The sequence below is a fragment of the Hippichthys cyanospilos genome, chromosome 3, assembly GCF_059441005.1.
Source record: "Hippichthys cyanospilos isolate Australia breed blue-spotted pipefish chromosome 3, RoL_Hcya_1.0, whole genome shotgun sequence".
Lineage (NCBI taxonomy): Eukaryota > Metazoa > Chordata > Actinopteri > Syngnathiformes > Syngnathidae > Hippichthys > Hippichthys cyanospilos.
The window spans coordinates 17,420,854-17,445,896 of NC_142371.1; the positions used below are offsets into that span (position 1 = coordinate 17,420,854).

Genomic DNA, 25,043 nt, shown 5'->3' on the forward strand with positions numbered 1-25,043 from the left:
TCAACTTAGAAACAAACTCATACAAAACACTGAAATTGACTTCCTAATATAAGGGATGGATGGATCGATTATCAGCCTGTGACGAAAACATTAAGCAGATGCGCAAACGCAAAAGAAAAGAAGCCCAATAAGACATAAAGTCCTTCCAAAAAATTATCTTGAAAATATTGAACTATAATTCAGGAAATTCTGATGACCACCTCTTTGACCACCAAAACGCATGACTACATTTCAACAAAGTTAAAAAAAAAGTTATATACTTTCTATCTTTTTTTCATATATCAAATGAATATGAGCTCCTAATATCTATAATTGGACTTCCTGTCTGCCAATAAATCAGTAAAAGCCCGTTAATCTGGCTCAATCTCATATGTATGTTTTACAAAGTACAATAACGTACATTATTTAATGATATTAAGAACAGATAAAAAAAAAAAACTGTAGTGAGGCTGAAACGTTTACATGGCATTTCCACCCATTTCAATGGAAAATGACGACATCAAATTCAAACAGCGAGTCAAAGCCTTGAAAATAGGCGGCGGCGGGGCGCGTCCGCGCAGGAGGGCCACTCACCCCGCATTTGCTGAGCGCGATGTACCACCACCTCTCCCTCACCGAGCGGAAACTGCGGCCGCCCACGCAGCTCAGCGCCTCCTCGCCGCCGCCGCCGTCGCCCTCCACCTGCCAGAGAACGCCGGCGTCACCCAGATGGGACGTGTCGCTTTTCGCCGCCCGCTCCGCTGATTTAATGGCGGGAGGGTGAAAGTGTGACGATGCAAACATATTTCACACTCCAAAATAGCCTGAAATGTGGCACGTGCGCCACAAAGATCTGTCACGCTGGATTTCACAGTGGGATGAAAAATACATATATTTGCTGTTTACTCAAGTAAGACAGATGCTTTTTTTTTTTTTTAAGGGGGTTGGCACTGAGGCGATGCACCTGGAATGCAGGCTACTCATGATCAGGCCGAATTTCAGCATTTTACCTTCCCTTTTCAATGCAAGATCATTTCCTCACACTTTGAAACCTTTGAAGAAAAATATACTGTAAGTGGCGTATATTTTAAACGTATATTTTTGTCGAGTAGAGTAGACCAGAGCAGAGTAGCGTAGAGTGGATAACGTCAATGGAAACTGACTATTACTGTATATTACTGCTGTACTGAGAGTCCAAAAGAGGAGCTGAGACTACTTACTAGTCTGTAAGATCAACTCTTCTGAATCGCAAATAAGGATGTCACTACTGTATGCTTTTATAGAGTGCAATTTTTGCACATTTTTAGGAAATGATAGGAACAGAGAAGTTGGATTGTATAAGGACAATGCGCGTGGGTGTCTTACCACACATCCCGACCAAGTGTAGCGGGTGGTGAGGTTGATGACCTGGTTGTTCTCTGGCCTCAGCACAGCCTCCTTCTGGTAGCAGTTCTGACACAGAGGAGGAGTCATAAGATTCCTACATATTTATCACATCCCATCAGGAGGTACACGTTCCAAGCCCACCAATCAAAAGGGAGGAAGGGCGAAAACTATATTCTCATTTTAACAGATAAAAAACATGTATTTTCCATACTATAAGGCACACCGGATTGTAAGGCGCATCTTAAATGATTGACCCATTTTAAAACCGTTTTCATATATTAGGCACACCGCATAAGGCACATAGAATAGGAGCTACAGTAGTGGCTGGAGTTGCAATCTGCATCCACTAGATGGAGCTGCGCTATAGGGAATGTCAACAAAACGATCAGTCAGTCAAACTTTATTAATAGACAATCAAAAATTAAGCATAAAGATGATTTGTAGAAAGTAAAGAATGGTAAGAAAATACATTAAAAGACTATTTAGATCAATGCCAAGACAAATCAAGAGTTTAAAAGAGAATGATTACAATTTACAGTATATATTTTTACTCAAACTGCAACCAAAAACCCTAAAACACATTGTTTTGTTGGTTAAAAACATTTAATTCTTAAATGAAATTGTGCTTTCTTTTACAAAAACTTGCTTTTTTTGTGCCTTTTCAGGGTGTTTGGTAGGAAGACGTAAAGCCCTTCTCCCATTACGAAAGACGTTTGACTCAGGTTGCGTTCTTTGTCTCCGGTCTCTCTTGTTGATAACTGATAAGAGATCCCAGAAGAAACAGTCAATTTTTATCCTTAACACAAGCTTGAAACACTTTCTAACTTTTTCAAATCCACTTTGCCAACGTGTTGCAGTCAAACACAGAAAATACTGTCTGGTCGCTTGTATAAATAGAGCGGGAACACTAATACTGTACGTATTGACCGCGTCCGCCCACACTCACTTTTACCTTCGACAGCGTGCAGACATTACGACAGCGACTCGAGGATTACGTTACACCCCAAGACAAATCGTACTGTTTTTATTGTACGCACACTTGTTGACATATTCATTGTGTTTTTAATCATCTCTTTACATTTTACGAGCGCACCCGATCCCGTTGCGCGGCAGCAATATGACAATGTTTTATGAAGGCGGCCGATGATGTGTTGCAGTCTTTATTAATAGCGTTATTGATTTGGGTGGCAGGAAAGAGAAAAATCCGCAACATTCGGCGCGCGGTGATCAATATAATATAAGCGGCTATAATTGAAAAACGTCAAAGCGGGCGGGATGGAACGGAACGGCTTTGTTTGAATTTTCTGCCGCGTGTTATTGTGGCCGGCCAGGCAAAACTAGAAGAAATGGGCAAACGTGTCAAACAGACTTAGGATTTTGACAATGAATATAATCCCAAGTATATTTTATTATGAAATACAGCAAAACTGCACATTTTTCAGGTCTATTTTTGTCAAAATGGTAGGATTTTTGGCTTGGCGGTTCTCAGAGGGGGTTATGTCAGTGAAAGAGAAAACCTGCCCCCCCCTCACCCTGACCAAAACTAACTACCGGTTACAGGTTAGACTAAAACTGAAAAAAGTGCATCCAAGTTCCTGAAATACAGTATAATTTTTTAGAATTGCAATTACACTTCACATGGCAAAAACAAAGCCCTTTGCCTGAGGTCATCTATGCTCCCCTGGCATAGCCTCGAGCCCCCCAAGGGGTTCCCGCCCCACTATTTGAGAAAGACCGGGTTATGTGAAGATATTTCAGGGAGGACGGGACATTCTAACGGGGTTTCTGTTTGAGTTTAATGCATTTTAAATGCCGTGAAAGGAAGGGCACATTTTTCTTTTCAGTTTAAGAGCAAATGCAATAGAACAGGAAGAAAACTATTGCTAAATTGTGGTAAAACAACGCATATGCACGTTGTTGCATGTTTTCATTTTGGTAGGTTTTGACACGAGACACAAATGCTAGAATTTATTTTCTGTAGTTGCAGAAAAAAAACCCACACCTAATCCAAACATGTTTTTTGCGCTTGTCAGGTAATATTTGACTCCAAAAAATGCTTCACAAGGGCTACATGACTGAGAAAAGACCGATAACGCAGGTAGACATTCAGATAATTTGACTTTACGACGCGATGCAGTTGGATAGGGTAGGGTCTTACCTTTTCGGGCCTCTTGTACACAGCCGGCCACTGCGAAGCGTCGTCAAAGTAGAGTAATATGTTCTGACAGCAGCGGGACTGCAAAGGGACAGGGTGGCATTAAAAGGCCGGGCCGGGCCGGGCCAGCGAGTGAGCGATGCGCACGGATCAAAGGAGGCGGAGGGAGATTGCAATGACAAAACGCGTCCCCCGACGCCGCCGCCACCGAGCGCGCGGGCCAAAATGGAGAGGAGGACTGACGGCTCCGGCTAAGCAGAGTGGAGGAAGCGGAGGAGGCGGCGTACCGTGAGAGGAGGAAGAAAGCCGAAGCTACATCAAATGACCTTGCCAAACTTACCATACTGCAAACTAACATCTTGACAGGTAGTCAACAACTTTTGGCCTTTGTTTTTAGGAACAGCTCGTCTTATATTCGGGGGATGACGGTATAACGTCTTATCACGATGTCAAGCAATAAGAAAGCCTGACAACAAGCTAACAAAAGGGGAAACAAAACTGGATAAGGAACTAAGAGTCAGTAAGCTAGCAGCACGATACCCAGCTAGCTAGCTGGCTAACTGAGCAGATAACATTATTATGAAAAGTCATTGATGGTTAATATAAGGGGAGAGAAAGAAATGCACTTGTGAAGAACTACACATACGAGGACGGAAATTTAGAAACGCAGCGCCGCCATCTTACCTTGGGGTAACGGAACCGGAAGTCCAGGCGTCCGAAGTCGGTGAGGAAGCAGAAGCGGGTGAGGAAAACCCAATCCTGAGACCACAACAAAAACATTCATGAACAACACACGTTATGGAAAGTGGGACTTTTTGTACATTATTGCTTTTTTGTCTTCTGATTGGCTGGTCGGAGCAATACGTGGAATTAAGGAGCGCGGATTAAGTTGGGTCAGTCGCTACCGAATACTTTTAGAATCAAATATTCAGATAAAAGTGTTCTTTTTTTAAGATGACTGTTTATTCACCAATTGGTGTGTATTCTGCATTGTTTGGTGATTCAAAAAACATCTAATGACAATTAGATGACAAGAGGGGTTGATCATTATTTCCAAAGTAAAAGAAGATTTTTGCTCATTTTAAAACAGGCTGTTTTAATGTCATCAAGGGGTATTTTTTTCCACTCATTCTTTATATAGTACTTTCCACAAATCATCTTTGTTCTAAATTTCTGATAGACAATTTTGACTTATCTGATTGTTTTGATTCCCTTTAGCGCAGCTCCATACAGAAGGTGCATAACACAACCCCAGCCACAACTGTAGCTTCTATTCTATGCGCCTTATAATGCGGTGCAGCCTATACATATGAAAAGCGTTATAAAATAGGCCATTTATTGAAGGTGCGCCTTATAATCCGATGCGCCTTACAGTGCGGAGAATTCAGTCACATCAAAATCAGATTTAAATATCCTATTGGGACACCCCTAAAATATGATATTGGTCAAAAGTTTCAACATGATTTCATTGTATGTAAAATTAGCGTCCAAAGTTTTATCTTGCATCATGCAGAAAAGGTCAACTTTAGGACAAGGGAGGAAAAAAAAAACAATTTGAGATGATGCCTCTCATATGGAACTTTCGCATCAAACCTCCCTCCTCATTCCCAAGATCTCACAATTTTTTATTTTTTATTTTTTGCTCGGCACAGTAAGCGGGCCTCCTGCAGACTCCGACATGCTTCTCCTTTGCACTTACTAAAAAGTAGCCTGAAGGCTGGTTGCTACGAACTATCAGAGCTGGGGGGGATTAAAATGATAAAAAAAGAGGCGGTGCACTATTATGGGGTGATTAGGTGTGCCCGCGACATAAACAAGTCTTGTAATTCGGCCGCCGAGAAGTAAAAGCGGGCGAGCGTCGCCAGCTTCGGGCGCCGTATATCAAGTTGGACAAAGGCGCGGCCGTAATTCAGCCGGCGTCTGCCAGCTAGCCGGGAGTGGGCCCGGGGACCCCCTCCCATCCCCGTGACAACCCAAGTGGAACCGAGCCACAATCCGCCGTCGGGAGGGGGGGGGTGTCCCTCTTTGAAGCGGAGGCGCGGCCGGATCCGTGGCTGTCGGCAGCCCGTCGCCATGGCGACGGCGGCATGCCTTCGGCGTCACGGCTGCCATGGGCACGGCAAACAGAAAAAGACGGAGGCCATCATTAAGGACAAATGTTTTTTTTTTTCTTGTTTGGCCGAGCGCTCGTTTTCGCGTCGGTCTTTCAACTCCGCGACTCCATCACGCCGGCGGCCATTGTGCTCGACGCTCTCAAGAGCGCTTTAATGGTTTCGCTTCCGTTTCCTTTTCTTCAACTTCAAAAGGTGCTCGCGCGCGCGCGCGCGGACGGACGCTGAAGCCGTTTTTTAGGGTTCAAGTAGGCCTGGGCAATCAATTCGATAAATTTGGCTTTTTACAAATGAACCGTGTGAAAATGAGTTCAATCACAAGTGTCAAACTCCAGTCCTGGAGGGCCGGTATCCCGCATGTTTTCGAAGGTCTCTCTCAAACGCTGCCGTTTCAAATGATTCGTTTTCAAACGCCTGCAGATCTTACTAATAATGATGTAAATCAGGTGTGTTGAGGAGAGAAATACCGGCCCTCTAGGACCGGAGTCTGTGTGCTAAATCGTAAAAATAAGGTTTTGGACGTTAGTTTAAAATAATTACTCACTAGCTAATTGTGGGAGGAGCAAGTTATGCACAAGCTATGAATATGTTGACGTCAAAACAGATTTCAACTTTATTTCTGTTTGAACATTTTTCACACAATTCAAAAACTAGTATGAAACAAAACAAAGCGACTTTAGTTGAATGTTTGTTGGGTTTGGGGGGGGATATTGTACCGTCCTGGTTTAACGCTGGTACATCCATCCTTCATACATAAGACCACTATGTTTCAATTTTGCAATTTTTATTCCTTTCAAGCCGGAGCAGCAAAAACACGTCAATTTTATTTATCCAGCAAAAAAACAAAAAATCAACCTCGACTTCATGAATTTTTATTCATGAAGATTGCAGATTTATCTTGTTATTTTTCTTCATATTTTTCCTTCTTCCAAGTCTGACCAGAAAAAGAAAATATGATGTAATTATTTTTTAACAAAAGCAACATTATTCTCGCTTTTAAATCCATTATTACAAGAGAAACAAGAATAACTGTAAATAATCTCTAAATGGTAAATAATCTCGACGAGGGAGAAACGCGACGGCGTAATACACGCCGATGCGAAAAAAACGAAAGGTCCGATTATTTGATCGATCGTATGAATAACCGATTGCAAAGGCATTCGATAGCAGGGACATTTCTACTGCAGGTTCACCTTGTTTTTTTCTTGGTATTTTTCCTGCTTCTAAGTCCGACCAGAAAAAAGAAAATACTGTTATGGATTTATTTTTTCACAAAAGAAGCAATGTAAAATAAATAAATAATAATAATTTCATCTCGGATTTTGGTTTCTGAGGATATTTTTGGCATCGTTATTAGAATTTTTTTAAATCGATAAATACAATATAAACGACAATCGTTCAATAATCCCCGAACGATGCGATGATTCGACCGATCGGAAAAGCGATTCCCAAAAACGTCGGATGGCGACAGTTCCGGTCGCGGCGCTCTAAGAATAAATTGGGCCCGATCACGCGGCGCCACGTGGGAGGATATCGCAAGGGGCGACGACCGGCGCGGGTTTGGGCTAAGCGGCTGCGGCGAGCCATTAATCAGGCGCCGGCCGCGGGCACCATGGGCTTCTGCGGCTTTCCTGCGTGGCAATCTGTCCTTTCATCTGCGCGCCGGCTCTCCAGACGCCCGTTTGCCTGCTCCGCCTCATTAACAATTAATTACCAATCAGCTGGCGGAGTCACCCCCGGACCGCCGGGCCCCCTAAATGATTCATTAGCCGGGGAGCCGCCACGCCGCAACGCGTCCGCGCTCGCAAACGGCGAAGGCGACAGACGGACACATGAAAGCGCCCCTTTCTCAAACGCGCGCGTCTTCTCATGCGACACTCATTAAAAAGAGATGCGCTGGCCGGAATTGAGTCCGAGCCGTTCAAAAAGCTTCGGCGGGATTTTCGATCGCGGCCCGGCAGAATTTCGAAAATGGGTAATGATGCTAATCATTTTTGCTTGCGTTTTGGACGGCGTTTGTCCTCATTAGAGCCGGGTTGGCGTTCATGGCGGGCGTCTTGATGCCACCATGGATTGCACTTTATGATTTTTTTTTTGCTATACAGTGGTATTTCTACTCATGAAATTAATTTGTTCGGGAAGTGATTTCACAACATGAAAGCTTTTTACATGTAAACGTTACATACAAATAGCTAATTCGTTCCAAGCCCCAAAAATGCTCCTAGAATGAATGAATATTATTCAATTATAAAAACGGTGACAAATACATGTTACATTCGTGCATGATAATCAAAATATATCAAGAATAATAAAAACGCGCCTAAACTCTTTAAATAATCCTATTAATTGCTGCAGTGAGCAATGTGAATGCAGTTCACTTGTTTGCCTTGAGATGGTGCTCCTGCGGTGGTGATGAGCGCAGTGAGAGACACATTTTTGGGATGTTTAATTTGTATGTTTTCATTTTACATTTCCAGTGATCCAGGAATCAAGTCCACAGGAGCAATAATATTTATTTTGGGGATAATTTTGAGCAAGTAAGTTTGCTTGAGTTTAGTTTGGGGTCTTGCAAAAGTGCTTCCTGTGTGATGTCATTGCTAAAGTGCTAACAACGTGCTAACATGAACGTCAGACACGTCAGCCTAGAGTGGTATGTTACATGTTTTTGTTACATGTTTTTATGTGAAGATGTACAATGTTAGCCGTAGCTAATGTCAATTTTGTTTGTTAGTTCTACGGTGTAAATTGTTGGTGGGAAGTGTGACTGAAACGAGTACAGATGAAAAGTGGAAGACCCACAGTAGTTTATGCAGCCCAACAAAGCAAATCTTGTAAAATTCCATAAACTCAGTTCCAAAATTTGAACATGTAATGTATAATAAATAAGAAAATTAAGGTTTTGCAGTAATTTTTCTTTTGTTTCGATACATTAACCAACAATAACACAACAAACTTGTATCCTTTACATCTGATTTCAGTACCGAGTCATCAATTTGTTGGGCCGAGTAATAAATTGTAATTTCGAGGGTAAACACTGCTCCCGTGTCATGTTTGGTCTGCTACGGGCTCCGCTCTAGGTCCACGTCAGAGGAGTGTCCGCGGCATGTGTTACATTACAGCCAAGTCCTTTGTTTAGCATGCAGGAATCCTTCGCAATCTATTTTTTTTTTGAATGAGAAAAAAACAAAACGAATCTCCAAGGGCGCGAAAGATAAAACACATCGTGGAAAGTTTGGAAGACGTTCCCTGTAGCGTCCTCGCCGACCTTCACCCTCGCCGCGTTTTAACACACGCCACCAGCCACTTAGGCTGATTGTCGCCATCGACCAGGCCCGACCCATTTGGATTAACTTTGCGTCTATCTGCTTTCCCCCGCCGTCGACAAAGTCACGAGACGGCGGCGCCGTTCCAACGAGCGGTGACCTTGGGGCGGCTCCGCGCGCGCACAGCCGTATGGCAAGCGCGCCGCCGCCTGGTGGCGATGAACGCGCTTGCTTGTTCTCGGCTTGCCAAATGATCCGTGACGCGTTCGAAAAAAAATTGGAAATGGCGGCGTAACAGAGTGAGCTCATTAATGCAAATGCCAGTGGACCATTAAGTCCACAGTCAAGCCCCTTTTTCTCAACGGGGATTTATTCCCACTATATGTGACAATCCCCAATAAAGACCTTATCAAAAATAACCGTTAACTTTTTTGCATCAAAAGTACTCGGTTACCGATATGTGGTAGTGCTTGCTCAGCTCTGGAGTAAAATATAGGGGTGTAACAAAGTTTATTTGAATCAGAGAATTGTTTTACATTTCAAAGATCTGAAAGAACTTTCAATATTTTACAATCAACTGTCAATCATTCAATGGATTCCATTCGGTCAATCTGATTAAATCTGATTTGACTGGTGACGAGCCTGCCTCATCACCAGTCACTTGACCGCACACACACACGCACCTTACAAATCCTGCACAGTGCAGGAAAGCTGCTAAAAACATATTTTGCACTACATGATATTTTGCACTATCATCCTCATAGGTATACAATTTTTTCCACTCCATCAACGCTATAATATGCTCATAATGTACATTCATTCATTAGTGGTTCATTATTAGTGCCATTATTGCTCTATTGCTATTTTTTATTGCCTACTTTATCGTTTGCTCGATTGTGGAATGCAGTCTGCTCAGGGAAGTGAACGGAATAAGAATTTCATTGGGTAGCATTACTGTGCATGGCGGTGGTGGGGTATCTGACCAATATTTGATATCGATATTGGACCAGAACACCCCTACCTTTAAGTCTGCATAATGGATGGTGGAAAACAGAAAATATTTACTGGTGAGAGGCTGAAATTTTGGTAATTTGATTCGATTCGTCTTGGATTAATTGTCCCAGCTTTGAAAAACATCAACAAGAAGCTCATTGCATCGTAACGACTCCGACTGAGCCATACCGTATTGAACCAAATCTTAATCCCGCTGATACCGACGGTATGGAATCGTTTCCACTTTAACTCATTCACACCCGTTGACGGCTATCGACGCGAGAGATCCACTCATGCTCGCCTGGCGGTGATTAACTATTTTAAGTGTCGCCGTACATCATTGTGAATGAATAACACTGCCACGACCGTCTTCCATTTCACTGAAAAATATTAAACTCATTGACTGCCACTGACGGCCATAGACGTCAAAGATCAAATTTTAATGAGCTGGCACTGAGCAAGCTAAAAATCCAATTAATCTTGACTCTTCTCTTGCATGTGATTTTATTTGGGCAGTTCATGACATCTTAACCTCGCTTTCGCCCCCTGGTGGTTGGCTCGCAATCACTGGAGAAAATGCTTGATGAGTATCTGTGGAGGTACTGATTTTTGATGGCAATATATAATTATGAATCTGAACCACAGGTGGGTCGGTGTATATTTGTGAAAATAAAAACATATAATTTGAGCTCCGCCACCTTGCAGTCGAACCGCTGGAGCATGTTTCTATAAAGAGCGCCGCGTTGAAGGACATGATGGATGAAGGCAGGGCGCCATTCAGTTTTTTTCCCCCTTTTTTATTGGCGGCGACATCAAATACTGGCAAGACACCACAACCTGACACATCACGCAAAATAACCTCGTTAAAAAATACACGCCGCCTTCGAAATGCTCTTTGCGGCACTGCCGTTTATATGTATGAAAAAAAAAAGTGGCGTCTATTTATGTGGATGGCGCATGCGTCGGTGGTAATAAATGGGGCAGATCTTTAGGCGTATAAATGCGTTTTTATGATATGGGGAATGGAGGAGCCCATTTGATGCATTTGTGGATGATTAGGTGGTACATGTTTTGGTAAGAGGAAAAAGGGAGCCTCTACTTAAGGGGCTGACATATGGTATTTAATTAGGGGTAAGGCTTTAACTGGGGAGAGTTTTTATAGGAATTCATATTAGGCAAAAAAAATAAAAAAATGAAGGGACTCCTTTGACGAGTGGTTATCATTTAATCAGTAATAAAAACAATTGTGAGGGGAAGAAGCCGGTGTCTATTGGAGGTGTGCTATTTAATCACAGACAGCTCAAACAGCATTTAATGAGCTTAACTGAGAACACAAATATGTATTTTTTAACATTAAATTATGGTAATATTTTTTTTCCAGGGGTTGGGTGATTATTTGAGATGTGAGTGCATTCTTGCTATTTTTATTTCAAGCATTTTTATCACAATAAATAATGCTTGATTTTAAGTATTGATGTAATCATATTAATTTTTGTTTATTTCGGGTGTACATTTTTAATCACATGTATTTTTATTTCAGGACTTTTTTTTTTAATCATATTCATGAACAATGTTGCAGATGAGTTATTTTTCTCCTAAGGAAAGGATACGAGATGTGGTATTCATTTTTTAAAGAGATCAATAAACATAGTTTTTGACTTGGGTTCCGGTGTTATATGTCTTTTTTTTTTTTTTTTAAATCACACATCATTGTGTCCATCACTGTGTCCAAAGCTGTGGGGGCAGGGACGAGCAAATGGACTGCAGCTGGCAGAAAACTAGAACAGGATTGAAGAAAAAGAAAAAAAACGAAACAAAAAAACAAAAATATGCATACAAAAAAATGCTAATTCTTTTTTGAAAAAAACTGCAAAAAAGAAACAATCACAAAAACGAAATTGAATCAAGCCTAATAATAAATAAAAGAATAATTATTATATTAAAATTCATGATTATATTATAAAACTTAGTGCAAAATAGCAGCAACTTAAAACAGTTGCAAACAAAATGCTAAGAACATTGGAAAAAAAACATGCAACCACAAATAACACGGATGCAAATGGGAAAGAAAAGGTTTTTTTGCATTTGTTCTGTTGTAGGTTTACATCAATTTTGCGCGTTTTCTTGATAATTGCCTTTTTAATGCATTTTTATCTGCGTTACTCGCGATTGTAATGCGTACAAAGGCGAACTAAAATGAAGCATCTATTCTACTAGTTCCGCCTCTTAATAAAACATGTCTTTCTATCATTTCGAAATGCTCTAATGAGGAACTTTCCACTTGAGTCAAGTAGGTGGCACTTTATTAGAGCAGACTTTGCGTAAATCGACACCCCCCAACTGAGAAAGTCGAATTGTGACGCGCAGGCGCTTGCTAAGTAGCCTTGGCGGAGGTCGGCGTCGCTCACCGCATTGCATTAGATTCGTATTCGATCGCAGCCACCTGTGCACATTTCCATCTTTGGCTCATTAGTCCGACACTGCGGCGGGTCTCGAACCTGAACACCGCCGCGCCCGGGCCGCCCAAAACGAGACGCGAACGGCAGATTGGCGCCGCGGCGGTCACGTGACGCACACCTGTAACCGGCGTCGCCCGGATAATTGGTCAGAGAACGCCTGAAGACCACAGGCGAAATGGCGGAACGTGTCCCGAACTTGAGCCGAAACGGCGGCGGCGTCGTCAAACGTGTCAAGGCCGGGAGAAGAAAAAACAAAGCGTCGCTCACCTCCTTGGTGTCCACGACGCCTTTGACGTATTTCCCGAGAACCGTGTCCACGGAAAGGACGCCGGACAACGCGGCCAGCCACAGCAGTCTCCCTCCGTGCCGCGCCTCCATCTTCCTCGCTCCCCCGCCGAGGCTCGACTGTGCCCGGGGCTCACTCGGAGCTGGAGTCGGGGGCGGGAGCGCGCACGGGGGAGGAGGGGGGGCGTTCACGCGCTTAAAAAAAAAAAAAGGATGGAAGCCTACGGGTGCGCATGCGCGTGTTTGCAATGCAGCACACGTTCAAGGTGCCGGCCTGTGGTCCAATCAGATGGGTCTGACGTCATCCAATGTTTTGTTCCCAGCCACTAGGGGGAGTGCAATGTGAGCGGACTTTGCAGATGTTGCCATGCTCTTTTTATCAGTTTGAAACATTTACATGTGCCACTTTTTTAAGTATTTTTCTTTTAAAGTCATTTATAAAAAAAATATGTTTTTGTAATAGAGTGTTAAAATAAAAGGATGTTTTTCATTGGACAATGTCTGTAATTATATAATCCAATGCGACAAGGAAACAGCGTTCATTGTTTATGATTCAGAATTCAAATACATATTGTTTTACATAGCAACATTGTGTTTATTAGCATGGATGGACTGCATGGCCAAACAGTTTCTACAAAAGCTACCAAAAACAAAAACTAGCAAAAACTATTTAAGAATTGAGGAAAGTGTAGGAAAAGGGAGTGTGTTTCTCCACATTTTTTTAACATTACTTCAGACTTCAGATGAAAAAGATGAAAATTGGAATGACATACATTTCAGACAGAAATACAGCAAGTCCAATATTTTGAATATTTTTGAAGTCAAAAACACATACTGGTATATTTTATGTATGTATTGTGAACAGCAATGTTGTGTGTATTTCCATCCCCCAATTTAAAAAAAAAAAAAAAAAACATGCACTTATTTATATACGAATGATCAGACGTCAGCCAAAAGTGAAACACAAGAGAAGTTCATGGTTGGATCGATTTATTTCGGATAAAACTCAACAGACGGGCCATCTGTGAACGAACCCTGCAAAAGAATCACATCTGACAAACAGCTCATTAGGTAAAAATATCGACAGGAATCATAACGAGGCTAAAAATACATTCCGCTCCTTTCGTTTCTATTCACAGGTTTGCACTTGTGGTGTGTTCCGAAAGGAAACAGCCTTGCTTCCGGTCCACGGCTTGTTCGGCTACAGCTCATTAGCATATTTCAAAAGGAAGTCAACTAGCAGCTGCGATGAAAGGGCAACGGTACACGCGCTCACGATCTTTGGTTTGGGATTTTTAAGCTCGATCGATACGCAATGTGGGAAAATGACATGACGACGCACCTTTGTCAGCGGATGACTTTGTCCGCTCGTCGTAATTCTTCGCTCGTTTTTTAATTTAAAGCGAATCCTACTTAAAGCAACACTCACCAACTTTTTGGTTTTTGTTGATTATGGCGGCGCCGCAGTGTTTGCCTGCAGGAAAACTACCGTAATTCCCCAAATATGGGATAACAAATCAGGAAAAGGGGGATGTGACATGTTGTATAGCAGACGCCATGTTTGTAGTTTTTGTGCGGCTGGGTTCCTGCCACCCATCTCCAAGGTTGCTTTAAAAGTGCTCCTAACGCCGTTGAATTTTGAAAACATTCGATGAAGGGTGAAAAGTTCAGGAGTGTTGCTTTAACTGAAAGGGTTGCTGAAGAATTGTTAGCTGAATGAGAATCCTTTCAAAAATCTCCACCTTGTTTTCAATCTCACGTCATAATAAAGAACTGCGCTGATCTGGAACTACTTTGGATTCAAGGGACATAAGTCATTTTCCAAAATTTGGTAAAGTTTCCTCCACTAGTCAAAAATTTGGGGATCTTTTGTGATCTGGAATGACTTCGAATTCACGTTGGCCCCAGTTTTCCAATTTACAGATCCTCCTGATTTAAAATGTCCAAAATATCAAAGGTTTTTACATCCTATGACAAAGCAACAATTGCATTGAATAGAATTTACAGTCAAAACTGTCGTCATTTTCAAATCGGGAAATTCTAACACGCCGGTTAAAGAAGCAGGCCGGCATTCAAACTGGTAAAGTGTCCGTCTTCCAGTCCCAAAAAGTCCAAAATCTCTTTGGAAAACCGCAATTATTTTTCAAGGACTAGCGTGCCAAGAAGGTCGGCATAGCCGGGAGTCACCTCGCTAAATCTTTTGGAAATCCGCCAGTCTCAAACTCGGACCCCGCTTTGCTGATCCCTAATCAAAGTTCTCGCAGACTGCAAGTTTGGCCCACGGAAAAAAAAAAAATACAACGAGATGCAGCATGTCAACAACAGATTGTGCCGGTCTGTGAACACAACAGCAAACTTCCAGCATATTTTGACAGCAAGAAATCAAAAAAAAAAAAAAAAAAATCTTGTGTAAAAAGGAGTGTTCAATGACAATATGAGAGTGGATGATTGCAAAGTGTAGCCTGTGAATTGTCAAATTAGACTTTTGTCTAGCAATTTCTATTGACAACAATCACCAAACGCTCACTTCCACTCTATTGAAAGCAATTCATTTAACACATTCAACCCCAAAGATGTATTTATACGTCTTTACAGTCCAGATATTCAATTACAGTGTTACAGTTTGTGTGTGTGTATATATATATATATATATATATATATATATATATATATATATATATATATATATATATATATATATATATATATATATATATATATATGTGCACACTGACACACATTACATATATACTGTAAATACCAAACTATTACAGTAAGGGAGGATCTAAAAATAGCCGGCACCGAGCGCACGAAAAAGCGTCACAGCCGCCGTCGTCTAATATTTCGAAAATGGCAACAATTCCTTAAAAATGGCAACCAACCTTTGGAACCTCCACGCGGCGGTTTGAGCAGCAGTTGCTAAAAAAGTGCTAGTTCAGGCCTTGCGCTGGATGCCGTGTTTTAGGCATCAGGTCAAGACGCGAAAGGAAAGCGAAGACAAACATCCTAACTACGGCAAAAGTGCAGCGAATGAAAGCGAAGCTCGGAGGATGAAGATGAGCTCGGCCCGTTTTCCTACTCGAGCGCGTCGCTTTTCTTCATCAATCCGACAGCAAAAACGTGGCGGGGAATGCGCGCCGCTAATCCGCCCGTCCCACTTTGCTGCTGAAAATCCCGCTCGGTCTACAGGGGAGGATTTTCACACGTCGGGTGAAAATACAAAATATTCCTCAAGCACTTAAAGGTGAACTAATCCCAAACATTTCCAAGCAAGAAACCGAATCATTGAAACGCTAATAATGTGAAATTGTAGATCCTAAACCGCGTTTAGGAAATTCACTTAGTAGCAGACCTCTGCCTGTGTTATATTTCTTTCACCCTTTTACCCTCATTCGTAATGTGAAACTCACCTACTCGCAGACAAAAGCCGTTTGATATAAAATAGTGCTTCGGCGCCATCTTGAGGCACCTATAGGTAATTCTAAACATCACTTATTAAGCGATGCAGCATGAAGATGTAATATAGATTTCCAGCATATATATTGACGATACAGTTATAAATCCACGAAAAAAATCATTTTTGCGCGTGACTTATTTGCGGATTCACAGTTGGGCCCGGTTGCTACACCACAGTAGAATAACGTTACTCTGTGCCCGGAAGACAAGCGACGGAGAGGAATCAGGAATGCGTAGTGCAGATTAATACTGTCACCTAGTGGCATTTTATAGGTACACCACTTCAAAGACTGAAAGTTATTTAGCTTTCTGGAACCCCTTTACAAAACGGAACGCTCATTACAAAGTGATTGGATAACCATAATCATCGAATGCAACTTTGCTTCCCAGCTATTACATCGCTTGCGCTACCCCTAGCGGTGGGTAGACTGACTGCAGCTCGGCTGTCTGAATGTGTCATTAAAACTTTTCTTTAGTTTTCCATCCAACTATGGTTGACAACTTCCTAGAAGTCACACATACTGTATGCATTACAAAACACATAAATGATGAAAATGTGAAATTTAACAGACCCTACGCAGAGCAGTTTTGGGAATCATTGACTTGATTTGCGGAGCTATTTTCTAATTTTGTGGAGCATTTATTTTTTTGCCAAGAATCCCATCCCAAGATTTTTTTTTTCTTTAATCAAGTTATTATGATTGGAGTTTTTAATTATTTTACTCCATATGAGTTTGAAATTACAGTCTGCATTTGAATGCACCATATGTTTTTATCCTAAATCAGTAGCAACTGTCGCTCTGAGGAAAAACTGCAAAATAAAAGACTGATAAGGCTTTCGCATTGACATCCATGTACTATTTGGTGTGTGTGTGTGTTTTTTTTTCCAACTTAGTGGCATGTTACGTTATGTTGTTGGGGCTGGTTTGAGCTCAAGCAAAACCCCAAGTCCTTAATATAAAAAAATACCGAGCATGTTCATCTTGGAATAAAATGGCGCGGAATTTTAGTGGAACGCTACAGAAAAATGTCGAGTACAAAGTCGTCCATTATGAAGCGTAAGTGGATATTGGATGGAGGCGGAACAGGAAGCCATGAACGGCAACAGCAAATGATTGAGGGGGGGAAAAAAAGCCTATCGGAAAATGTGCATTGCGGCTTTTTTTGGGGTCTGTTTTCCGGATAATTGGATTTGTGCAGCGAGTCAACAGAGCAAAATGTGACGCTATCATGAGCGCTTCTCCAAAGGGGTGGCGGGAGCCATTAGATTGCTACGTTGGAGGAGCGTCTTATCTGATCGGCCTGTTGAGGCCTGATCTGTGTCAAATAGATCCGTGGCGATACAATGTGCTTCCTTAACCCCTGACCGGGGATTTTTCCACTAGCTTGGCCTTATTATCGCCCAACTTGGGCTGACTTTGAAAGAAAGGGTCATAACGTTGTCAAATATAAATATTTACTTTCAACCCCGCAAAATGTTCAGTGGCATCAGTCCCATCCAGAAATATATAGATTTTTGGGGGATGGGGAAGCTACACCACTTTTATGTACAGTAAATGTAAAATGTGATAATAGCAAAAGTAACTGTGCTGTATATTTATAAAATTGAATGAGAGATATGTATTATGTCATTAGAGCATAATGACTTTTGACGACTTGCATTATGGGAGTCCAGGCTAAACCGATCATTGAAAGGCTTGAAAATGTCATGATGTCAAGGTGGCCGCTAGCACCACCCGGTGGTTTTGGGGTGTCAACACCAACATTTCTATTGCGTTCCCAAGTTGCCTTTGAAAATATGAACGATAAAACACGGGGTTTTCAATATGTCCAAAACGGACAATATTTCCAATTTTGAATTGGCAGCAAATGAGCCCGACATGGGCTAAGTTTGACACCTATAGGGTGTACCTCTCGACCCCCCGCTTGCAAGCATTTAGAAGAGATGGCAGCGCTGCATCATCTTTTGACAATCTATGCAATACTTTAGTTTCCTGGTGTTTTTTTGTATGCTTTTCCTTTGATATCACACATCAAAAAGCCCGAGTCGGGTCCAAATTTCCCACAGGGGTTAAAAGCGGATGCGGGACGGCATTCATACAGGACTGCCGATATGTTTTCAAAGCAGAAGGGGTGGGATTCTTTCCTCTTTTTTTAGGCCCCCACGCCCTCGACGTCACTTTGGGCCATGGTAACAAATCCGTCCGCGTCGGGCATTTTGGGCCCGAGCCCCGCGTCCAGCTCACCTCCGGTAAACAGGGCGGCGGCAGCGGGCCCGCCCCGGTCGGTCCGTTCCAGTTTGCGGTGCTTGCGCGGCTCGGGCGGCGTCTCCTTCTGCGCGAAGATGGCGCGGATGCGCTGGGCGCAGACGTTGGCCGCCTCCCTGGTCTCGCGGGAGAGCTGCGACAGGCTGAGGAAGCCGTGGGGGAGGTCGTCAACCACGCACAGCGTGACGGGCTGCCCCGCGGCCCGCAGGCGCTTGGCGAACATCACCGAGTCGTCCAGCATTGGGTCCAGAGCGCACGCCTGGGGAGAGACCAGCGGAACGCACGCGTGGGGCGTCTTAATGAAGGGATGGGGAGAAGGAAGCCAAGTGGCCGCTTGCACCTTTTTGTCTTCTCGCTGACTCACTGGAGCCATTTTGGAAAGCGCAAACAAACACAATCTGCAGAGAGCTTATGCTGTCATCGCGCGGGCTTTGTTTGTCGCTCAGCCTTCCCAAGAGATTTTTTTATTGAGGAAATCCAAGCTGTCAAATCATGACTTGCTATTTTGTCAGCCGCGTAGCATCGTTGCCAAAAAATCTACCACCAAGTGGGCGGATCAATAAAATCATGGTATATATTTATATGACTGTGAAACTACAACTATTCTATTTAAATATGGTACAAACGAGTACAACATGACTATTAATCATAAAACTTTTCAGGTTTTTCATTCATTGAAAAAAATTCAGCTCATTTTCATAATTTACAAAATCATCTCGCGGGCCGGGTTAAACACGCTCGCGGGCCAGAACCGGCCCATAAGCTGTATGTTTGACCCCACTGACAGAGTTCATATTTTGATGTTTTGGGGAAAGAAGAAATACAATTCTAGAGGTCATTGGTATTTTTATGAGATCTTTTCTACTTATTGATATAACATAAAAAAAATACAAAAAACAATGTGTGTTCCTAAATTTGTTTTGTTTTTTTTGGTCTTTCTTGGTTTTGGTTTTTAAGATCATTATTCAAATGTATTAATAGTACCAAAAAGTCAGAATTTGAGAAAGTAACCAACGAAATATGCCTTTTGACTGTGTTATTTGTGCAAAATGTCACTTTGAATAGATTATATGGAGCAAGGACGGGTCACAATCATCGCACTCACTGCTGGGGAATCCAAACACCTTGCTAATGATCTTGCAAACACATGCAGACAGTGTAACGGCTTCATTTGCACGTAGGAATCCATAAAAAGCGCGGCTGCTAGACGGCTCCCTTTTGTTATCGGCGCTCTTTAAAATGCAGACAGCGAACACAAATCCGCCGACGCTCGTAGCCTTTGCGGGCTTACCACGATGTGCACGGGCGGCAGGGCCTTCAGCATGCTGTCGGGGGCCAGGAGCGGCGAGCAGAAGGGGTCCTTGACCACCGGCGAACTGTGCAGCTTCATCTGGGACAGCTGCTCCGAGCGCAGCGGCTCGAAACCCAGCGGGAACTCCGAGCCCTCCTCGCCACCGGGGGGCGGTATGGCCACCGAGGACAGGTCGCCGTGCACGGAGGCACGGGGGCTCGAGGAGATGGAGAAGTGGATTTCTTCGGGCTGCGTAACACAGGCAATTTCACGTGACCTTGCAGGCTTGAAATGCTTAAGAAGAAAAGTCGATATTACACTATGGCAAAAGTTATGATATTCCCATAATAACAAAGAAAGGTTGTTACAACATGGGCAAATTTTTCACTTGTTCACGTGTTTGCGAATCTGGAAAATATGCGAACACCTTTGGAAAATATGTTTCTACGTGTTTTTCGATCGTGTTTTCAAATTGATGCTGCAGAAAAAGGTTAATGTTTTTTCCTGATTAATTACCTGTTTGGTCATGACATGAGACGAAATGAACTAAAATATTGATTTCCTTAATGAAAGCAGCCATTTAATTCACTGCAACAATAATCAGTCCGTTTTTATAGCGCAACCGATTACTGGATTAGCAAAAATAATTAATTTGATTAGTTACCGATTATTCAAATAATCATAACTATAATTAATAACAACTAAATAAAGTTGAAGTATGAGGAAATAGGTCAATATATTACATATACTGCTTTTGTAGCAGAACGAAAAAAAACAAAACAATTATGAATGTTTACAGATAAAAAAGTGAAATTCTGATGATTTGAACAATTTTCCAACCGATTCCTGTATTATCAAAAACAGTTATCGATTCATTTTCTGAATTGCAGATTATCCGATTAATCACAATAATATTTGCGTAATATACGCTATAATTATGACGTTAACGGGATAAGGTCGAAGTATGAGTAAATAGGTCAGTACATTACAGGGTAAAAACTGTCATCTTAGAAAAAATGTGCAGGAATCTATTGTTTGCAAAATGTTGGTATGAAATTAAGACAAAACATGTCATTTTGCAATAGTGGGACGATGCAAAAAACAAAGGGGGCTAATGTGTGAAAATTGATCGTTGTTTAGAGGAAAAAAACGTCATGTTCAAAAACTAGCTATCGTTATGCAGTTCCCCACTGGCTACGATGGCTTTTGAAATAAGCGCTGTTGACGTTGAGAAATGCATCGCGGGAAGCAAGGCAGCATCTCCTCGCGACCTACAGCGCTCTCAGATCCAAGCGGCGCACAGCGGGAGGCGGGATTGTGGGCTCCCAGGTCCTGGCAAGTCTGGCTCTTAACAGATAACTTCCCGTCGAGGAATAGCGCCGGTTCCGAGGGCGGCGGGTCCACGTGAGGAGAGGAGATGGACGCCTCGGACACGCTGGTCCTCACCCCGTCTGAGGCGACAAAAGGAGATTCAATTGGCGGCGCTTGAATTGATAATGGAGCGCGGAGGAGGAGGAGTTGGCTAGTTAGGCGCTCGGCGGGGAAATTTATGGCGACGGTAATGAACAATTACTGTCAGAGGCCTTCTGTTGCGGTGAGGGAAATTGCTACGAATGGATTTACGACAGTGGAAAGCAACAGGCAGGAGGACCTAAGTGCACCTCCGCTAAAGATAATCATATGAATACAAAATGAAGGCTGGCGTAAACCTTCAAGTGGACAGATGAAATCACCGCGCAAAACGACCCGTACCTTTGCAAAATTGTTCGCAAATTTGCAGAAATCTGCAACTTGCGTCCGATTTAGATGGCTCAACTTTTAATTTGCCCTTGGAAGTCTCTACGAGACCCTAAAATACAGGTATCAAACTCAAGGCCCGGGGTCCAGATCCGGCCCGCCTCTTCGTTTTATGTGGCCCGTGAAATGCTGATTTGACTTACGGATCTTGAATAAAATAAATAATTTGCAAGTTGCCTTTAACTTTGAAAAATGTGGTGGGGAAAAAAAAAATTCTGTTCCCAATCTCAGGAAAATATTTTACTGTCTTCTGATTTCAAAACTAAGCAAATATGTAACAAACACACTTGAAATTTATTGGACTTCACAGTCATCCCGGCCCTCTGAAAGACTACAACGCGGCCCACGATAAAAATGAGCTTCACACTGCTGGTCTAGGAAGAAGCGCCGTTGCGTTTGAGTTATGAACCTTTGGAACTACATTTGCTGTATTATCGCTAGGCGCATTTTATTCATTAAATCCAGAATAGAATTTGTCAAATGAAAGGAATATTGTGCCACATTTCAAAATTAGATTTGACATTACCTGCAGAAACTCTTGTTAAAATCTCCCATAGCTCCTGGATTACCTTCAAGCGCCCCCATTTACACAATACACATCATCTTACCAGTGGCTGGCGGTTGCGCCGGAGCGGTGGCGCCGGGCGGGTTGGCGGCTCTGTTGGAGTCCAGCAGCGAGTGGATCCAGTTGGAGGCGCCCTGCCGGAAGTCCCGGAGCAGCAGCGCCGTGTCCCTCCTCACCATGCTGAGCGTGCTGACCTTCTCCACCTGCTTCTCCGTCTGCGGCTCGTTACCTGCAGGGGGGTGCGAGGCACAACGTTCCATTCGGGAGCTAAGCCGAGTGAATCAGCAAAAGGTAATAAAACGGGAGACGAGTCAACGGTTGTGGTGATTGCAGACAATTTCGGCCAGGGAATTAAAAACAAATAACACTTACTAGCAGTAAACAAGCCACTATATAGCCACTATATATATATATATATATATATATATATATATATATATATATATATATATATATATATATATATATAAATAAATATATATATATATATATATATAAATAAATAAATAAAATTAGTCGCTCTTGGGAGCGCTGATTATTTATACGCTGTAATAAGTAGACTAGGAACTAATATATATGCAAATAAAGAGACGGTGCAGGCTTTACAGGAACAACTCCTGCTGCGGAGGAAATTATTTAAGACAATATTTACTTTCTAAAGTCTAGTTCACTACTGTGAGGGAAGACAAGTCTTTTGTGATTAATTTGATTGCTGAAATTAAAAATGAGAAACACTGGCTAAGATTTTAAACTACATCTTACCCATTAATATTGAAATTTTCATGACATGTTTACAACTTGCATCATAAAACCTTGTGAGAAGCATTGAGTTTGTTTCTTAACTACGATATAAATGTAAGAATTTGGATTTGGACCTGTAGCCTGCTCGGGAGGCGAGTCTTGACTTTTATGATCTGTGTGAATGTTTTTCTTCTTTTTTATAAGGTCTCTCCTCGAGCAGATTCCTCGCATTTCTAGAACCACAATTTTTCAGAGTGTGTGGGTGTGGATTTCTTTAGTTACCATAGTACATATCATGTCGTTAAAGCTGGTATTTAATAGTGGATATCAAAAAGTCTACACACCCTTCCTTCTTCAAATGCCAGACTAGTAAGAAAAACATTTGAAAACTTTGCTGCCAACGTCACCTGGATCCTGTACAATTCGATTAGAAAAAATAAAATCTACTAGAGAGAAGAACAAAACTATATAAATAAAGTTGATTTGACTTTTGCGCTACATTAGGTTAATGGTAGAATGCAGCCCATTTTTAAGTTGTCTCCATAAGAGCCCCTGCACATAATCGAGCTGAGTCCTTTTAAAAACATTAGAATAAGCAGCACAGCGGGCACGCACCTGCGTAGGCGCTGAGACACCTGGAGAGCACGCTGAGCGGCAGCAGGGGGTCCATGAGGGTGAGCAGACGGGAAGGCGAAGCGTAGGCGGTGAGCAGGGTGGCCGGGTAAATGGCCAACAGGCCGTCTGGCATGCGAACCCCAAAGGCGGCCGCGCGCAGGGACGTGGTCACGCACAGGTTGCCCCCGGCGCTGTCGCCCGCCAGGCACACTTTCTCCCCGGTCCAGCCTGCAAAAATCCAACGTCAGGGTCGATATACCCGCCACAGAAACCTTCTTTGCATATAGATAAAGCAAATGACGACGCCGAGCTTTCGAAAATGAAGTGCCGGCAGGCAGGGGTAGAAGATACAAACGCAAGTGCTGAGCGTGCGGAGGAGGTACCTAGCAGGTGGTGGTTCCTCAAAGCCCAGCAGTACGCATAGAAACACTCTTCCAGGGCGCGTGGAAAAGGGGCCTCGGGAGCCAGGGAGTAGTCCACTGACAGAATGGGGACGCCCAAGTCCTGGGACCAGCTCTTCAGATAGGGCTGCACAAAGAGAGAGCAAAACCAATGTGTAACCTCTTGGTGTCCGAGATTTTTCACGAGCCTGGCCTTATCATCACTCAACTTGGGCTGACCGTGAAAGGGTCACAACATTGTCAATCATAAATATTTATTAACTCTCAACCCCTCAAAACGTTCGGTGGCATCAGCCCTAGAGAGACATATTTAGAATTTTGTGGGGGCGGAGAACCTACGCCCTCTTTATGTACAATAATTGTAAAAATGTGATAATAGCAAAAGTAATTGTGTAGTAGATTTATGTATTTATGAAATTGAATGAGGAATATGTATGATGTCATAGCTAGGGTATTATGACTGAAGTCACTGAACGGCTTGCTTGTAAATGTCATAAGTTGGCCGCTAATTGGGGCAAATGCATGATAAAACATCAGGTTTTCAATATGTCCAAAATTAACATTAGTTCCAACTTTGAATGGCAGTAAATGAGCCCGACATGGGCTGAATTTGTCACCTATAGGGTGTAACTCTACACCTCCCAATTGCAAGCATTTAGAAGTGACGGCAGCGTGGCATATTGATTAGTCGTGATGTTTTGACGATCTGTTCAAAATTTTAGTCTCCTAGTTGTTGTTTTTTTTTTTTGGTATGCTTTTCCTTTGATATCGCACATCAAAAACGCCAAACAGCCAGAGTTGGGTCCAAATTTCCCCCAGGGGTTAATGTGCTCTTTAAGCGATGAGCAACAACAGCTGCCACAATAAAGCAGAGAGGAAAAGAAGGAGGGGAGGGGGCATAAAACTTACGAAAACGATCGTTCCCTTCCCTGCGATGTCTGCTTTGCGGCTTTATTGTCTAGACAGAGGAGCGCTGGCCCGCGCGGTCACCTCCATTTTCTTTGCGTGCTTCACTAACAAAAAATGTCCTTGTTTGATGAGAACACAAAAGGGAAGGACAAGAAGAGGTTGCCGCAAGATTAGCCACGACCTCAAAGGTTGTCCTGAGTATTTTTACGCGTCACGGGATGAGAGCTGTCGCTCGGCGCTGACTCAGCACCTCCAAAAACTCGCCGGTGACACCTTGAGAGTGGCGCAGTCAAAATAATTCATCATAGCCCTGCCAACTCAGTTTGTTTAGTCAGCAGAGGATTGCATGAACAATGCAATGGCGACCAGC

General features: G+C 42.7%; 2 protein-coding genes across 4 annotated transcripts in view; both read right to left on the minus strand.

Moving 5' to 3' along the window:
* tmem145 (transmembrane protein 145) overlaps positions 1 to 12,800 on the minus strand; it is a 30,496-nt gene extending 17,696 nt beyond the window's left edge. Inside the window, exons 1-5 of the mRNA XM_088411729.1 lie at positions 12,614 to 12,800; positions 4,205 to 4,279; positions 3,524 to 3,601; positions 1,345 to 1,431; positions 574 to 681 (exon numbers count right to left, since the gene is read on the minus strand). Coding sequence (XP_088267855.1) covers positions 574 to 681; positions 1,345 to 1,431; positions 3,524 to 3,601; positions 4,205 to 4,279; positions 12,614 to 12,724 — 459 coding nt within the window. The 5' untranslated portion in view covers positions 12,725 to 12,800. The remainder of the gene's footprint in view (positions 1 to 573; positions 682 to 1,344; positions 1,432 to 3,523; positions 3,602 to 4,204; positions 4,280 to 12,613) is intronic.
* Positions 12,801 to 13,604: 804 nt separating this feature from the next.
* lipeb (lipase, hormone-sensitive b) overlaps positions 13,605 to 25,043 on the minus strand; it is a 32,269-nt gene continuing 20,830 nt past the window's right edge. For all 3 annotated transcript variants that reach the window (XM_088410289.1, XM_088410291.1, XM_088410290.1), the window contains 6 exons: positions 23,747 to 23,891; positions 23,364 to 23,591; positions 22,051 to 22,236; positions 20,921 to 21,096; positions 19,646 to 19,894; positions 13,605 to 18,613 (listed from right to left, as the gene is read on the minus strand). In XM_088410289.1, the coding sequence (XP_088266415.1) occupies positions 18,242 to 18,613; positions 19,646 to 19,894; positions 20,921 to 21,096; positions 22,051 to 22,236; positions 23,364 to 23,591; positions 23,747 to 23,891 (1,356 nt within the window). In that variant the 3' untranslated portion in view covers positions 13,605 to 18,241. The remainder of the gene's footprint in view (positions 18,614 to 19,645; positions 19,895 to 20,920; positions 21,097 to 22,050; positions 22,237 to 23,363; positions 23,592 to 23,746; positions 23,892 to 25,043) is intronic.